Below are 18,507 nucleotides of genomic sequence, written 5' to 3'. Positions count from 1 at the left end.
ATGCATACTGCATTTTTTTTGGGTCATTATTCTATTGTTGTGGCCCCCGGCCTAATCTAGTTGAATACCCCTGATAGGGTATGCACGTCACATCATCAGATTCATCATGCGAGAACGCCTACCGAGTGGCAAAAAAACTACTTTCTGCCCTTGACAGCCCATACATCCAAACAGAAAATTCTGTTTGCATCTGATTGCATTGAATGACGTTAAACGACGTTAAACTCACTTTGCCATTCACATTGCCACTCTATTTGCCACTCACTTTATGCATGCTCATACCCTCTATTTATTTGTCTCAAAGGTCAAATCCGACTTTGTCATATACCCAAAAAAAACCTCACTTGGCAGGCCAGTTGAAACTCTTTAAAGGCTTTTTCGGTCTGATTCTTTGCATAGCTACTGCACGCTTTGTGGGTTGAGACATGCCTTTCCATTCCTGGGTAGATTCTCATAACGTAACGTGAGATATGACCCGATGATCTGATGAGATCATTCCTTCTATTCTGCTCGTCTGAATAAATTAGATTTTTAAATGGTCGTGAGAGATTTTCCAGGAGAAAATCTATTGGCAATGTCAACCACTTTGTGTTTATTTTGGAGCGGTGCCTAACCAATGGCTCCAATGACTGGCCGCGTCTGTCTGTCTGTCTGTCTGTCTGAGTACGAGGCCTCAACAGCTGCAATACCGCTGGGTGACTGTTGAGCATCCTAAAGGGCCAGTCACACTGAGTACTATAACTGCAGCCAGCCAGCGGTGTTGTTGAGCACCGCTCAGTTCACATGGGTGTGATTATTTTATTTATTTTTTACTCGTGTTTTCACAGAAGGGTAAAGAAGAGAAGAAGAAGAAGAAACATAAACACGAGGAAGGCCCAGACCTCATGGAAGGCGCAGACCTCATGGGGGCTCAGCCAGGCGAGCCTGTCGTCCAATCAGAGGAGAGCAACGAGGTGGCACCGCCCCCACCGCCCGCCTCCTCCACTGCTGAGGTATGACATCACAGTGGGGGAGGGGCTAGCGGGTGTATTCCAGCCTAGTCAAAAGGAGGCTCTGATTTCACTTGACCTGGAATTCTGATGGAGCGTTAAAGCATTTGCTGAGTTTTAATCGGTGTGTATATCAATCGTTTCTATAGATGAATCCCTGGAGCAGTTCCCTGTAGGCCAGGTGTAGCTAATCAGTGCTGAGGTGTAAAGTTGCGCTTAATGGTACACCTCGGTAATCGCTGCGCCCATGGCACCCCTCTGTGGATTGGTCTATACAAGGGCTCACGTTTCTGACTGACGTTTGCGGGCAGGCTCGTCGCTTCAGATCATTTTCATTTGACTTAACATTGCCATTGCTTCTCCCTAACTTCTCCCTCCTTTTTTTTTTCAATTGGTTAATAGTGATCAAATCAAGTATCGGTTCCCATCCCTGCTAGCTGAAGCTCTCTCTCGGTATAGTCTCTCGCCAAATACTTGATTTATTCATGAAACAGAACAGTGTACGCCTCTGTATCCGTTTTCATGAATAGTACCAAGACGGAGAACCTGTTCACCCCTTAACCCTTTCACCTGCTCCCCCCTCCCTCCCTCTTCCCTTCCCTGCTCTAGGTTTCGGATCTGGATTTCTGGCTCTCAAACGCTCCAGTGCCCTCTAACTCCCAGGTTGAGTCTCTCTCTCTCTCTGTCTCTCTCCTTCTCTGCTCTCTCCGCTAGGCCTGTCACAATTATTACTGCGTAATCGTCTGGTCGCAATTATTTGAGATAATCACAATTATTTGTGTGTAATCGTCAATCGTTTCAAACATTTCTCAAAAATAGCAGAAATATCAGATCTACAAGCTTAAGATCAACTATTTCCACTATTTAGAATTTGTTTTGGAAATAACAAATGTCAGTGATTTCTTTGTATATTTAAGTTAGTTGTCACATCTGCCCTGTGCAATTTGTGATTACGAATGCTAAAAGCCAAACTGTAAATTGTAACCGTTCCAATGTTCAATGCAAAAGACAACACAATTAAAATTGTTAATGAATTGTTTGTGTGACAATGAATCGTCGACTTAAATGTGTAATTGTGACAGCCCTACTGCTCTCCACTCCTTCTCCCATGTGCACACACAGTCACACACTCACTGCTCTTTCATAACGCCATGTGTTTTCTCTGTGATCTATGTCCTAGCTGTGTCACGTGACCATACATCCCCCTCCCCTGCCTCTCTTAGCTTTGTTGTGTCACCAGCATTTAGCTTTGTCTTCTATCGTTTGTCTGCTTGTCTCACATTTACACACAACTTCCTCTCTTTCACAGGTCACCTAACTCACCTCTCTCATTGTGTGTGTGTGTGTGTGTGTGTGTGTGTGTGTGTGTGTGTGTGTGTGTGTGTGTGTGTGTGTGTGTGTGTGTGTGTGTGTGTGTGTGTGTGTGTGTGTGTGTGTGTGTGTGTGTGTGTGTGTGTGTGTGTGTGTGTGTGTGTGTGTGTGTGTGTGTGTGTGTGTGTGTGTGTGTGTGTGTGTGTGTGTGTGTGTGTGTGTGTGTGTGTCAGTTCATTCTCTTCCCCTCTCGTTTATGTTGCTCATTGCGTGCTGTGCTGGTGATAAGGTCGCGGTAGCTGTTGTGTGGTTTATTGTTTTGTTATTGTGTTGTTGCCGATGGTAATAACAGTCAAGCGGATGGCGGGCTGACATTCTCTGGAACCTAGCCTAGAGTCGGTTCCTGTCAGTCCTGTACTGCCACACACACACGTGTTGTTTGGCTGCCTGTTCCATGAACACTTATGGTGTCTCTGTGTATCCACTTGTTCTTCTTTTTTTGGTCGTTCTTGTTTTTTGAGGTGGCGCTGGCCCCTCCAACGTCTGGCTTTCATGATGTCATGTGACGGCCAATTCTATGGACTTTTAATGTTTGCTTTAAAGCATGCCCCTGTGATGTACAAAAGCAAACAAATGCGCCCTTCATTTCACACAAGTGTGATTTCTCTTTGTTTTTTTCATTGTTCGTTTAGTTTTTTCAGTTTGTTACAAAACTCATTGTTCATTTTGGATATGTAATTGAAAGTGACCTTTTTTAAAAATGCACATGCTGCATTCTTGCTTGAGGTGCTGGCTTCTGTTATGTAGCAGCAGGAGCAGCCCCCCTGACCGTGTATTTATAGAACAGCTGTTACAGCTGTTAAATAAGGGGACAGGTGGTGGTGGTATGACTGAAACTGGACTGCACTCTCTGAACATAAATAGGGCAAAGGACTGAAAGTGCTATGGGGCAAAATGCTATTGTCTCCTAAACATGAAGCAAATGGACATGGCTTCACACATGTTGTCCGCTCCAATTTTCCATAGCCGTTTTCCAACCATCTGTCCAGATGGTTGTGTGAGACGGTCCCGATGGTTGTGTGAGGCGTCTGTCTGTCTGGGTGGTGTGAAGGTAAAGCACTCCTCCAGCACTGCACTGACCAGGGTTCAGTTCCTGTTTATTCGGCCGGATATCGGAACGAATTTGGGAGGACGTAAAAAAAAAAAAGAAATCAACCTCACTTTATGTCAATCACATTTGCACACTGCTGCCAAATATTTCGTCCGTGCAAGGTTTTTTTTCTGACCGTGGCCGATTTGATCCGTTTTCCGCAGTTGTCTAGTGGGGTGTTGGTGACAGGTTTACGGCTAGAGATAGCCTACTACTTTCCACAAAACACAGCGAAAAAACGTCAGTGAACGTCAGTGAACCACCTTCACTGACTTTACTGCACTATTGCTAGGTGGTGAAGGTGCCTGGTGAGCAGGGAGGGCACCTGGTGGAGATGGTGTGAAAGTCTGTGTGCGTTGCACTATTATCCTAGTGAAACTCGGGTGGAAAAATGCAGCTGGTGACTCGTGTGTATCGAAGGAGGCGCATGGTTGTCTCCAAACCCTCCCTCGGCCAACAGTAGTGGGGGTTAGCAATAACAGGCAATACTGCAGTACACATGGGAAATTGCCAATGATTAAATTGGGCTGAAAATGGGGCAATATTGTGTGAGGTTGTGTGTGTGTGTGTGTGTCCAAGAAATTCTGTTGTCAACACGTGAGCAGTCAGTCAGTCAGTCCTTGAGGAAATGTAGCTCTAACGTCCACGTGATAAATGCAGGACAGGCCTCAACATGCCTTCCATTCCCCCCCACCTGTTTCCGCGTGGCTTGTCATAACGCAGAATTAGACATATGTACATGGAGCCTAGGACTCCCATGTATATACAGCACCACACCTTTGTGATTGAATGACTGGATGACCTCACTAACTAACCTCACTTGCAATGACTAGTAACCAAGACAATAACATTGTTGGGCTGGGCAATAGTCAAAGATTTATCGTTTCGAAACGGATACTTGGAACCAATAACCGACTTCTAGAACTGGATAATCAAGGAGATTATCATTTATTTTCTCATACAAATCAACACGAAAAAAAGTATTTATAATCAACTAAATCTCTGATTTACCATGTAGCCCTGTTGTGATCTTGTAGGTCTGCTATTTTTAGCATTTTATTCTTATATAATCGTTATCGTAATCTTAATCGAGGCAAAAGTTTCAAGTAATCGTGATATTGATTGAGAAATGTTATCGCCCGGCCCTGTCACATGTGTTTTTATGTGCACATTTTCTCCTTAACTCGTGTAAACATGTTCTGTGTGTGTGTGTGTGTGTGTGCGTGCGGTCTGTGTGTGTGTGTGTGTGTGTGCGTCTGTGTGTGTCTGAACAGGAAGTAGCAGTAGCAGCCCCCGTGGCCCCCCAGGCAGCGTCTGGTGCCGTAGACTCGGAGCCCGACGAGTCCAAAGACGCAGAGACGGAGGAGACTGTGAGTCACCGCCCACTGATGATGATAATTGCGAGACGGAAATCTTAGCAGCGTTGCTTGGGATTACAGACAGTCTAGAGAGAGTGGCCTGTCGGCTGACAGGATGTGGTTTATTGAAATTTTTTGGCACACGTGTGTTGCTTTGTACTGTACTGTACTGTACTGTACACAACATGCTGCGGATGTACTTTTTTTTTGTTGTTGTTGCAGAGAGTGTTTCTACTCTCGATGTCCTGTTACTGATACTGGCGCGGATGTGCATCTGCTGTGTGGCCAGTCTCGTGTGTTATGTTCTAGTCCGGAAACCCTTCATAATAATGATCACGCCGACCTCACAATCCGTGACGGTCACACTTTGAGCCTCGCTTGATTTACTGTCCGACCGGGCGCTGTCGGCCGTCCCGTCTCACTTTTCACATTTGTCCTTCTCTCCTCCGCTTGTTTGCGTTCTGTCATCAGAACCTATAGACATAGAAAGGTAGATGCCTGGGGCGTACCGTATGTGCAAAAGTGAGGGCAAGCTCCTTGGTTGGTGCTTCATTAGCCTCGTGTACCCAGACAACTGTTGCGAGAGGCAACAGTCTGGCAACGCAAGGCTAGTGCTTCACAGAAGCTTCCATGTACGTCACAGAGAGGACATTCGGGTCTGACAAGTCCTGGAAAAGACGCTCTGTGATAGCAGGCCAGTAGTTGAGTGGCGTCGTGCCTTCCGCACTTCCGGCACACTTCCGCCCTCGCGTCGATACACATGACTCCAACCAACGAACTGCAGCGGATCTATTTTCTTCTTTATGTATCTATGGCTTGTTCTGTCGTCAGAAGTCCTCCAAGCACAAGAAGAAGAAGGTGAAGAAGGAGAAGGAGGAGAAGGAGAAGAAGAAGAAGAAGAAGAAGCACCACCACCATCACCACCACAGCGACGGAGGAGGAGAGGAGTCTGTGCAGAACGGCACCGTGGAGGACGAGGAGGAGGAGCCTCTGCCGGTCAGTGGTGTGTGTGTGTGTGTGGTGTGTTTGTGTGTGTGTGTGTGCACGGCAGTAGGCGGAAATCGTTTCCGATTCAGAGGGCTACGATTCGATTACCGATGTGTCACAAATTCACTGCATCTCAATTCCAATACATGATTTATTTCCTCCTCACTGTGTGACTAATAAACAAAGTGCTTTCTAACGATCCATAAATCGTGAGAATTATCCATAGTGAAAACAGATAAATTTACTTCCATTATCTTTTATTACACTACAAACAAACTAGTGTTTTTAGAGATTGATCTTATGTGGCTTTGCTCCAACACTGAAATACTGTAGTTTTCTAACTGGATCACTTCAGAGTTTTCCTACGCAACTCAGTTACAGTATAAGGAAGTGACAGAAGGCATCAGCAGGACTAACTATTTCCGGTACATTTAAGGTCCTTTTAAGCTTTGTAACACTACTTTGTCATCACATTCCTAATGTATTTCCTAACTTAATATCGGGAAATATGAGGTCACTGATGACCTCTGTGTCACCAAATGATTGTTGGTGTTTCAAGACACTGTAGCGTTAACCTTTTGACCCCCTCACTTGTGAATGCCTCCTGTAATCTTTGAACGATAGACTTTCAGACACACTGCTTGGTTCATTGTACACATTGTACAGCAGAGGGGCGCAGTCTCCAGTTGCCTCGTTAGCATACCCAATGACCAAACCTGACCCGAGCTCTTCTCTCGTTTCAGCCCATGTCCAATTACTGCCTGCTGGCTGAGAACTCCTACATCAAGATGGTGAGTTTTTGGGGGATCTGAGTGACATTGAGCCATAATATTCTGATGGTGTGCCAGCCGGGGGGGGGGGGCATGCATACACAATGCATCATGGGAATTGTGCAACCTGAAGCAGACAGGGGAATGTTCTGTCAATATGATTTGTATGAGTAAATGTGTTTCTATGGACCAGTATTGGGCAATGGTCACTTTTACCGGGACTTCAAATTCTCTTTGAACCATAAAATCAAAAGATCACCAGCACTCGCGTCAAGTCGTTGACGCACGTGTTTCTCTGTGAGCGTTCCTCTGTGTGCATTCATGTCCTGCATAGTTAGTCTTCAGAAAGTCTGCAAGCAACGCCTTTAATATCTAATTTCCCTGAAATTATCTTTTGTATTTGGCAAAATATAATATGTAGCACACATGATAGGGGGCTGCAGCGTTGCAGCCCATTAACTGTACTAACTGGATTTCTGAAAACAGACTGCTCAGTGTCTTCTGACTCTTGGCGTAACTTCCCGAACTCATTCTCGTTACTGTGGTCTGGTCTCTTTAGCAGGGGCCTAGTAGTACTTAACAGCTTACACACTGGCCCACTGATTAACAGCCAGGGCCATTGCTATGTTCTGGGCGGGAACCTCTTTTGGTGTTTTAAAAATTATGTTATAATTTAGCTATTGAAAAATAGCTTGTAGGTCTGCTATTTTTGAAAAATCGTGAAAATATTTATTTCAGAAAACTGGAGGATTTAGAAGATTTTTTTTTAAATTTTGAGGTCAGGCCTAAATGGGTTAATTTGTGTTGTCCAATTTGGCAGCTTTTGCCAGATGGTGGTTTTTGTTCAACGCAATAGTCCATCAAGATGTCTGGTCGATCAAAAAGACAAGGCTGCCCAACCCTCCTATGGAATGGATTACGATAATCATCCACAATAAACTGAAATACACATTAACAACATGATGGTGTCCCTTTTAAAAAGGTAGCTAAGTAAGCAAAGCAAAGTTACTATATTTACCCAGGGTAACTGGACTAAGCATCAGATACTTGTTTACAGCCAGGCCCTGCTCATAGAACATTTCATGGTAGTGGTTCAATGCCTTGCTCAAGGGCACTTCAGCGGTGGTCATTTTAACGTGCCGGTCCGGGGATACGAACTGGCGACCTTCCGGTATCAAGATCGCTCCGCAAACCGTTCGGCCACCACTAGACCAAACTGACTACTACAGATTACTACAGACTGGCAGTTGAATGAAGTCGGGAGACAAGTCGGTTGGCAGGTGTGAAAAAAAGGTTGCTGAATACACCTAAGAGCCGACACCGACAGACAATAGCATATGTCTTGATGATCAGTCGACTTTCGACACTTACCTACAACGTGCGACCTCACAGTGTACCCACCGCCCATTCACCAGCAGATTTAACAGTGTACCAACCGTCCTTTCACCAGCAGATGAGATTAACACACAATATGTTGCCCGTTCTTTCTCTCTCTCTCTGTGTTTTTAAAGATGATGGAGGATGGTGATCAGCTACTGACTGAGGTTCTTCTCATGACAATATGAGTGATTTGTTTATTTGGGCTGCAGTGTTCCCCCCCCTCTCTCCGTCTCTTTTCAGTGAATTGCCTCAGAGTGTCCATCCAACTAATTGATTTGAGAAATGGGAATTTGTTTGGTGTGGCACAATAATGCTGTCTTCTGAGATTGAATTCCTCTTGTGTGTGTTGTCAAACAATAGGGACTGAGCCAAAAGATTTGAATATCCGAAGCTTTGTTCGATGGCACGAAACTCGAACATGAAAAAGAAAAATCTAGTTTTTTTTATTTTAAATATTTTTTTGCAGTTTATTTTTATTTATTTTTAAATCAAAATAGCTGATCTACAAGCACAATGCATTGCAGCATGATATGGTGAGAGCTTGTAGATCAGCTATGTGCTTGAGCTCCACGACTCATGAATCACTGACACCCTTCGTCGTCGAAGCTTCGAATTCGGCTTGTTTTTTTGGGCTAGAAGCTTCGGCTAAAAGAAATATAAAAAAAATAGCCCTATCCAACAAAGCGGCGAGCGCAAACACTATTTTCTCTTACAAAGTGAGGCATGCTTTGATGTTGGGGAGTTGGCTCTTGGCAATCGGGAGTGCATTTGCTGTGTTTTTTGCATGCACTCTGAAAACAAACTGGACCGTTTTCTGGACCGTAGAGAAAGGCAAGAACAATAAAGATAAATGAGTAATGAAGTCGTTTTTTTTGTTTTGTTTTTTTCTCCAGGTGTGTGACATCCAGGGGAACTTACAGGATGGTAGTCAGGTTGTCGTGTCGGTCATATTTGAAAACAAATGTGACAGCTTTCTTAAATCCATGGAATTCAATGTCCTGGATTCGTTGAACTCCAAACTGCAGAGGCCAGAAGGGGCAGGCCCACATGATGGCCTCACGGTGCCCTTCCAACTACCCCCAGGTCGGTTTACATCACTTTCCTTTTTGAGCGGGTGTGATTTTTATTTTATATTTTAAAATTAAAAAAGATTTTTGTCAGGTGAAACCCGACCTAACAACGCTCGTGAAATGTAAGCGACTTTGCGCGACCTGGTCGACAAGATCGTGATTGGTTGCTTCTAGCCAATGTGACGGCAAGAGCCAGCCAAATATCCCTGGCATCCACGCAGGCTGCAGACAGACAGTGCAGAGCAGCATGATCACAGTCACACTCACAGGTTGACGGGGAACGTCACGGCGCATAGTACAGTTATTTGACATGTTTGCAATGTTCGAACGTCACTTCAAAGTTCCAACCAAACGCGGCTGAAACAGCGCAGCCAATGCAAAGCCACAACAAAGCAAAGGCTTGTGTGTGTGTGTGTGTGTGTGTGTGTGTGTGTGTGTGTGTGTGTGTGTGTGTGTGTGTGTGTGTGTGTGTGTGTGTGTGTGTGTGTGTGTGTGTGTGTGTGTGTGTGTGTGTGTGTGTGTGTGTGTGTGTGTGTGTGTGTGTGTGTGTGTGTGTGTGTGTGTGTGTGATCTCATCTTTTTTGCGCAATGCATTACAATTACATGAAGCGTGTCAAGCTTCCTGTGTGTTTTCTATGGTTGGCCCATAGAAAGCTATGCAAGCACTACAGGCAAAGCGAGTACAGGAAGTGTGACAACAGGAAGTGCTTCCTGCATGGTTTTCATAGTAACTGGGACCTGTGGTCGCAATAATCAGACTAATTTGGGGGCGGGGGGAGACACAACGGAGACGGCGCTTCCTTCACCTGACAATGTGATCATTTCTGGGGCTGAATGAACTAAAACCTAACAAAGTATATTTTGAAACTGATACAGTATTTAGAACCAATAACCGATTTTTATTGGTTCTAAACCAAACAATCAGGAAGCAAGGGTTTACACATTTGTTTTTCTTACATATCGAAACATTTTTTGATTGATAATCACTTACACTGCATGTATTATCACTTTTGTTCATCATCGAGGCAAAAGATTTTAATAATCGTACTATTGACTTGAGTCATATATCGCCCAGCCCTACTGTAGACGCATTTCTTTTTTTTTTCTATACGTTTTATTCCACGATTTTGCAACCCATTTTTTCACCCAGTGTCAATTATCTAATGCAGGGGTGCCCACCCTTTTTTGACTTGAGAGCTACTTTCAAAATGACCAACTCGACAAGATCTACCCACCTGAAAATAGTTTAAATATGTACCTGAGGGTGCTTTAGAATAGCGGCGCTGGCATTACATATAAGACAAATGCACTTGGAATGGGAAATAGAGGGGGAGAAATGGAATAGGTAGGGTTTTCTTGTATTTAATTTATAATGCTACCAATGTTTGTGCACAGCAACACTGAAAACAAAATGTTGCATTGTGGATTTGAGCTGACAGGCGCTTTTTGATGTCAATCAATCAAGTCACCTTTAATTCAAGTGGCAGATGCCAAGAATTGTCTTTTATATATTTAATTGAAATATTCTTTAGGGGGATTTAGCCTTTGTGATCTACTGGGGGCACCCCTGATCTAATGTAATCCTGGGCGCTACACTTCCTCTGCCAACTTGGGGGGCAGTGGACTGACTTCATGCTGACTTCTATGCATGAATGTAGACGCATTTCTATGAAAACGTGTCATATCTTTCATGAGATGAATGACCGGCACGATGTATCAAATCTTAAATGTTGATGCTGATGTTTTTTTTTCCCCCTCATGCCTCAGGTGTGTCAAACGAGGCACGGTTCGTCTTCGCTGTGCAGAGCATCGTGATGCCTCAGAAGCTGAAGGGAACCCTCACCTTCATTGTCAAGGTCTGTGGGAAATGTAGGATTATTTTGTATTGGACTGAACATGTAATAATCCAAAATGTATATGGACATAAGTGACAATACTTTTTCTTATATCTTAACCCATTTAGACCTGAGGACGTATCTGTATCACCTTATAGCTTTTAACCACTTCAACCATTATTTTAAAGTTTAGCTGTTGAAAATAGCAGATCTACATGCTCATACGCTACACATTTGTAGATCTGCTATTTTTTTTAATCGTGAAAATGTGGTGCAAATCTTTGAATATATGTTCTTTCAGAGCAAACGTTTATATCTTTGCTTCTGGGGGGTCTCTGGAACAACATTTTGAGATGCGGGTCGGCGGCCAAATATATATCATTCTGGGGCTCCTTGACATGAAATAGTTTGAGAACCACTGACATAGAAACATACGTTTATTTTCGTTTTTTTTAATGGGTTAAGTTATCTTACCTGTCAAATCAATTGTACTTTTCTGGCTGCCTGTCTTTCCTTATTGTTGTGTTGTGTTCTTGCAGACTGACGACTCCTCCACACACGAGAAACTGGACTTCAAACTGCACTTTACCTGCACCTCATACCTGATCACTACTCCTTGTTACAGGTGAGTCCAGTACTAGTGGAAAAAGTACTTGCATGTTTAATTAAGTAAAAATATCAATACTGCAATGTAGAACTACTCTGTTACAAGTAAAAGTTCGGAATTAAATTTTTACTTGAGTAAAAGTACAAAAGTATTGCTATCAAAATGTACTTCTAAGTGCCAAAAGTAGAAAGTACTCATTGTGCAGAATGTCCCATTTCAAGTTTTCAATAGTTTCTTTTGAAAATAGCAGATCTTGTAGATTGGCTATTTTCAAATGGCTGTAATGTATGTAGGGCTGAAGTGCGTAATACATGTTTTTATTTTATTTTATATAGTAATACTAATCTAAATCTACAAAGTAACTAACGTTTTCAAATAAATGTAGTGGAGTAAAAGTACAATATTTGCCCCTTAGTGGAGTAGAAAATACTCAAGTAAAGTACGAATACCTCACAATTGTACTTAAGTACAGTACTTAAGTACAGTACTTAAGCAAATGTACTTATTTACTTTAGACCACTGGAGTCCGGTAGCATAATAGACGTCTACGTCTATGGTCAACACATTTCTCCCAGGAAAATAGAATCTGCTCACTGGATTACGCCTCCTTGGATATTCATTAAAAAACTACCACCCTAGCTGATATTTTGAGTAGCGCTCCGCCAGACCGCCACTGATTGAAATCGTCCAGTTTTCACTCCAAATGATCCATCGGTCGTTGACAAATTACCAGATCCGGAAAACTGATCTTTTTATAACCTATTTAACCCCCACGACCCAGCATAACGGTAACCTTTTTAAGTCCTTTATGTTTCATTTTAAAACGTTTTTTTCAGCTTTGCACATGCCCAGACACAGGGCCACGCACGCGTGCACACACACACACACACACACACACACACACACACACACACACACACACACACACACACACACAGAGAGAGAGAGACAACTACGATTAGATCAGAATCGGCCGATCCTTAGGGGGAAATGAGGGATTGGGATCGAAACCCAATATTTGAATCGGGAGCACCCCTAATTTTGTCTAGCTCATCCACCCAAGCTTGAAACATCATCTTGGGTGGTAGACTCTATTTTTCTACTTTCATGTGTTCTTCTGTGCAGTGCCTGGGATGCCAGTGCATGCTCTTATAAACATTTTGACCTCGCTTAACATAATAGTCTGTGTGATAGTTCATAATATAATTCATTTCTCAGCGTCTCAGGGCATTTTTGCATTACTACGGACGTTAAAGTTGTCATAAACATTGAGCTTGAGATCACTGTATGTGGGTGAAACTGTATGAAATCATGAAATATGATATAATGTGAAATATATGTATTTCTTTGTTTGACCAGCGATGCGTTTGCAAAGCTGCTGGAATCAGGGGACCTGAAGGGCAGTTGTGTTCGACTGGAGGGAGTCAACATGCCCTTCCACCACCTACTAGCCAGGATCTGCTTCCACCACCACTTCTCTGGTACTACACACACACTTGAAGTACCCCCCCCCCCCTAACATGCTTACGCAAGGGATATTGTATGACGTGGCAGTAGTTGTTGAAAATAATGACCGACCGGATGTTTAAGCACGTTGAGGTGTTTAATCAGTACGAGTAGGTGTACATGAGTAGTTTGAGTACATCTACTTAGCTATTTTACACCACTGATATGCACACACGTACCGACACACACCGTACAATCATCCAGTCAGTGTGAACCATGTGCTTTCTAGGAATGTGTGTCTCGGTGTAACCACACACAGTTGTCAAGCTCACACGTGTGCTCTCTGGTGTGTTTCCTCTCGTCCAAACAGTGGTGGAGAGGATCGACTCCTGTGCCTCCATGTACAGCAGGTCTATCCAGGGTCACCACGTCTGTCTGCTGGTCAAAGTTGTAAGTTACTGCCTCTCGTCTGTTCATCAGCGTTCCATTTTACTGTTTGCTAAAACCCTGGCACACACACACACACACACACACACACCTATTTATTACGGTATCTATGACTTTAACCTTGGATGACTATATTTTCAAACATCCAAACCGTGACCCATAATCAGTATTACAAAAAAATGAAAAAGGCAGATCTACAAGCTCACAACGCATCGTGAGCTTGTAGATCGGTTATTTTCACAATTTTTGCTGCGTTCACACGAGCAGATGCAAAGATGCCGTCTAGGCATCTACCGTTCATTTTCAATGAAAGCTCAGTGACATGAAAATAACAAAGATACATCCGGTGTTTGTAGCTGCTGCAATGGCTACAAAGCTACAAAGAAAGTTGAGCTAGTTTCAACTTCAGCTACAAAGATACAAATACGCTGTGTATCTTTGTATCTTTGTATCTTTTGCATCTGCCAGTGCGAACGCAGCATTTGACTTCCGTCCTCAAATCCTGTCTCTCTCCCTCTCTCTCTCTCAGGCCGATCAGACCGTGTCCATCGACGCTAAATGTGACGAGCCGTCGCTGCTTGGGAATGTGCTGGATGAGATCAAGCAGACCTTCTCTCAGTGCTGATTGTGTCTGACAGCCCCAGGGTGCCCCTACCACCCTCCTGCCCACTCCCCCCACTCACTACAGTCCTCTAAAGCGCTCCCTACCCGCACCCCCCCCCCCCCACACACACACACACATGCTGAAACACATAATCACACGAACACACTTCGTCTTTGACCTTCCCAGTATTGCCTGGTTTATGAGTCCACAGATTCACAAGAAGTTTTCCTTCGTCAAACCTCCTCTTCACTCAGTGTCCCCCACCCCCCACCCTTCTGCGCTCTTGAGCTCGTTACTCAACATTTGATGTTGTTTTACAGACTAGTTGCACACACACTCCCTCCTGGTGCACTTTCGTTTTTGCTTTCTAACTTCCTGGATTTCAAAACTTTTCTCCTTCCTGCTCAACCCCCCCGCTGCACCCGTCTGTCTCCAACTCTATGCTGAGCCTGTGACTTCTGAATCGCTGGCGTTCCCCGTTCTGTCCCATGTATCCTCCACTCTATTGGCCTTTTGAGTCTGTGACGGTCATGTAATGTAATCTGACAACTGGACTTTTTTTTGTTGTTGAAGGTTGAATTGTGTTTTTAATGTTTTGAAGTTATTTTGTTGTTTGTTTTGCTTGATTTGTTTTGGGTTTTTATTTTGTCTGAAGCCTGTCTGCGCCTTTCGTTCCCCCCCGACCTTTTGCGTTTGTCACTATAAATGCTCATGTTTTGTCCTGGAAATTGTGTGACTGACTTCCTCAGACTGGTCCTAGCTGGAAAAAAATATATGGACTCTTAAAATGGTCACCTATCACTGTTCTGATCTGGTACCTGATGGGGAAATTGCACTGTGAAATGTTTAGACGTGCAGCAGTGCCTTGGCCCTGCTGTATGTGACCGGATCAGACTGGGCAAGGCCCACATCGGACCTGCTAAATGTTCATTTAAAAGGACCCAGGGAGAGAGGCTACTTATGGTACTACGGGTGTTCTTTTTTGTTTTCGTTTTGTGTTTCGTTTTCGTATATGGGTGGTTTTGCTCTGTGCCTTGACCATGCAGGCGGACCGATCCCAGCACTCTTGTGTCTCGTTGAAGCCAGTACTGATTTCGCCACGGGTTTGAGTCTGAATGGCCCGCCGTATACGCAAACTATGCGACCGCCTAGGACTCCCGGGAGTTGCTAGAGGGCCCCCCTGCGAAAATGTCCGCATACATCCAACAAGCTTCGAACTGAGCAGATTCGCCCTTCCGTTCCAAAACATTTTGAAAACCGCCACTTTCGCACATTTTCGATCTCCCATTTTGGTTTGAGTTTTGGCCATTGTTATTCTTCAATAGCATGGGCAAGGAAGGTCAGACAGTTTGAGCTGCATCCAACACATCCACTTCCATCTGTTGGGGGTTGTAAATTTGTAGTATAATACAGAGGAATGGTTATTATTAAAGAAAGATTACCACAGTGGTTGTCGAGCTCCCAGACGTGAGGGGTGTGACCATTTGATGCAAACTTGTGGCGAAATCAGTACTCTACTCTACTCTCACACGTCCCCGCTTCCCCCAGTGTTCCTGCTGTGTTCCAACTGTGCTAAGCTGCAGTTTGACACCCCCAACACCCCCTCTTCCCACGTTCTTGCTACATATCAATCGCTCCAGGAATTCAAAAGCCTGAGCTAGCACTTTGCCCCATCCAGAGAATTAAGAACGATGTGGATAAAGAGTTGTGTTCATCGGAACGTTCGGTTGTACATATGGAAGTAGCAGCATCAGAGTAGCTCTGTGAGCTTGAATACAATACTCGTATACACTTTCACCCAATAAAATGTCAGCTGTCAAGCTGATTACAGTGAGCCCCCCACCCCACAGCTTGCTCCCTTGATTATACATTCACGGATGGGGTAGTGTAGTATAATTTTATCTTGTGATTTAGTGCAGAGATAACACTGAAGGATAATATGCTCACTGCTAAGCCGTTGGGTTGTTGTAAGGCCTGTCGCCTCCAGGTCCAAGTGACTGACTGAAAAATGTGGAAGGAGAAAACAACTTGCCCATCTAGAGACATTTCCCTGCTTCTCTTTTAGCTTTACTAGCTTACGTCAAATGAAGGCCAGTTGTTGTTTACTTAAGCTAGCGACTGATCCAGTTAAACGTAGTGTCATTTCTCTGTTTAACCGTCTAGTCGTTGAAGATGTTGTAAACATAAAGCTTACTTTGGGATAGACTTTGGGCATGAAAGAATGAATACATATGTCATAATTTTGCTAAGTGTGGTCACTTTTACCATACTCATTTTTGATCAGTATTACTTTGAGTGGCTCTCACCATGAGAATCAGAGCAACTACTCTTTTTAGCAACATATTATAATGTCCTGTCTCATAGGTCATCCAACCTTTTGCGCTTGGTGCTTGTAGAAATTAACATCACAATAGCTCCTGCACGTCACATAGCAGAGGTGCCGTTCCTCAGAACTGCCTTGCCACTCCTTTTGTGAATTGACAAAATGAGTGTGAATGACCATTAAAACAAACGGTGTCCTTTTATGAGTTGCAGAGGTATTTTATTCATCGTCTTGGTTCCTGTAATCATTATCTCAAGTCAGTGCCTGGTCCAGCTTGACTTATTAGTAGCAAGACTTATAACTGACTTTTTGTATATTCTGGTTAGCCCTTCGTTCCCTTAGTCTTAGTCTGTCAACAACTGTAGATGATAATGATGTCAGATAAGCCATTCCACGAGCATCTGTCGAGTAGTAGAGTTTGAAAACGGAGTTGATCAACTGGTAGGAGATATATATATATATATATATATATATATATATATATAATGCTTTGGCTGATATAAATGAAACTGTTAAATGACTCCTAATCAAACATTGTACTAATTCACTTTTTTTTTTCTGTGCAAAATATTTAATTAAAATTTGTATCTTGCATGATTAGGAATGTACACACTTTTTTACTTTTTATTTTGTTTGTTTGTTTGTTTTTCCCCAACCAGAGGACATTCTCTAGTACTCCTTTTGACATTCCTTTCTGTCTTTTCTTTTGTTTTTTTTAATGAAGTTGACTTAAACCGTTCTACAATTGATGGTATTGTATTTTTATCTATTCTAATTTCATTTGACAATTATATATATATTTATATATATATAAAAGAGATTTCTGAATGTTTTAAATTATCACACATGGGGAAGCAAATAGTCTATTTGCCAGCCCATAGAGCCCCATTGTGAACCCGGACATGTTGAGTACACCAAGGTTTTATGTTAGAAATGTTGAGTATGGGTCCCCAGCATGTAGAAACTGCGGGATGCTAACTTGCATATGTTGAGCAATTTTCACAATTCGCATAATATGTGACCATATCATTAACAACCTATAGAAGGCAAAAAAAATTCAAATTTTCATCATGCTTTATGTAGCATGTGATGTGTCAAACTAGGGTGTTTTCATGATGCTGAATCCATTCCAAGCATTAGTTTTGCAAAAAAGGACACCCACTGGGCTAAAAACTGCCATAGCACTTGCCCAAATGTGCTGACATCATCACGTGCTGACATCATCACATTTGTGATGATGGCTATGGCCGTTTTAGCCCAAGGAGTGTTTTTTGTGCAAAACTAATGCTTGGAATGGATTCAGCATCACGAAAACCCCCTAGTTTGACATGTCACATGCTACTTAAAGCATGATGAAAATTTTATTTATTTTCTTTTCCTAATCCTTATAGATTGTTAATGGTATGGTCACATATTATGCAAATTATGAAAATTGCTCAACATATGCAAGTTAGCATCCGGCAGTTTCTACATGCTGGGGACCCATACTCCACATGTATAACATAAATCTTTGGTGTACTCAACATGCCTGGGTTCACATTCTGGCAAGTGGACTAAAAGGGCTGGGGGTTTATCGGGTCAGAGGATATGGGGGGGGAGGGCGGGCTGAACAGTAGAGTAGGTCACATGGTCGGTCAAAGGTCACATGATGTATACGGTTCTGACTGAGAAGCAACCCACTTTGTCTTAATGCTCTGTCCATTGTAGTGATTTATCGTATGGAGTTTGGCTTGTGACAATGACATATACGCTCTCATATGGCTCTCTTATTGTATTTTAGTTCTTTGAAGGTCCTGTCTAAATTCCTTCATACTCTTATTCTCCAGCTGTAAGATGTAATATAATGTTTTAAAGGGGATTACTGACTATGACAATGTATTGTTGTCTTATCAACGTTCCCTTTAAAGAAAGAAGTCTACCCAAAATAAAATAAAGGCTGCTGTAGTCTTTGTGTTACAGTGAAATAATAAACTCCCACATGAGAAATGCTACAGTGCTGTGTTTCATTGTTATTTTTGACCATGAGAGCGGTTGAAGCATGCAGAGACCTTGAATATCCTATTGCTAACATTTAGTTAGTTAACCTACACAGTAAAATCCAAGTATCCTCCATATTAGCTCTGGTCCATAGCTCTAATGCGTTGCATTTAGAGCTATGGACCAGAGCTACCTCCAAATGTAACCCTGAGATTGTTCAAATTAATCATTCTAAAATGACCATTATGGGTCT

At 43.0% G+C, this 18,507-nt stretch overlaps 1 protein-coding gene across 6 annotated transcripts in view; it reads left to right on the top strand.

Moving 5' to 3' along the window:
* The window catches only part of ap3d1 (adaptor related protein complex 3 subunit delta 1), a 53,609-nt gene extending 35,341 nt beyond the window's left edge, over positions 1-18,268 (top strand). For 4 of the 6 annotated variants that reach the window (XM_079506540.1, XM_079506537.1, XM_079506538.1 and 1 more), the window contains 11 exons: positions 828-992; positions 1,599-1,652; positions 4,725-4,820; positions 5,640-5,804; positions 6,539-6,586; positions 8,839-9,028; positions 10,783-10,871; positions 11,390-11,475; positions 12,817-12,938; positions 13,274-13,353; positions 13,880-18,268. In XM_079506540.1, coding sequence (XP_079362666.1) covers positions 828-992; positions 1,599-1,652; positions 4,725-4,820; positions 5,640-5,804; positions 6,539-6,586; positions 8,839-9,028; positions 10,783-10,871; positions 11,390-11,475; positions 12,817-12,938; positions 13,274-13,353; positions 13,880-13,975 — 1,191 coding nt within the window. In that variant the 3' untranslated portion in view covers positions 13,976-18,268. The remainder of the gene's footprint in view (positions 1-827; positions 993-1,598; positions 1,653-4,724; positions 4,821-5,639; positions 5,805-6,538; positions 6,587-8,838; positions 9,029-10,782; positions 10,872-11,389; positions 11,476-12,816; positions 12,939-13,273; positions 13,354-13,879) is intronic. The other 2 variants (XM_079506536.1, XM_079506539.1) reach the window with 2 other exon arrangements.
* The last annotated feature ends 239 nt before the right edge of the window (positions 18,269-18,507 follow it).

This window comes from Electrona antarctica (genome assembly GCF_951216825.1).
Source record: "Electrona antarctica genome assembly, chromosome: 7".
In the NCBI taxonomy this organism is placed as follows: domain Eukaryota; kingdom Metazoa; phylum Chordata; class Actinopteri; order Myctophiformes; family Myctophidae; genus Electrona; species Electrona antarctica.
This window is presented reverse-complemented; position numbering and strand designations above follow the sequence as displayed.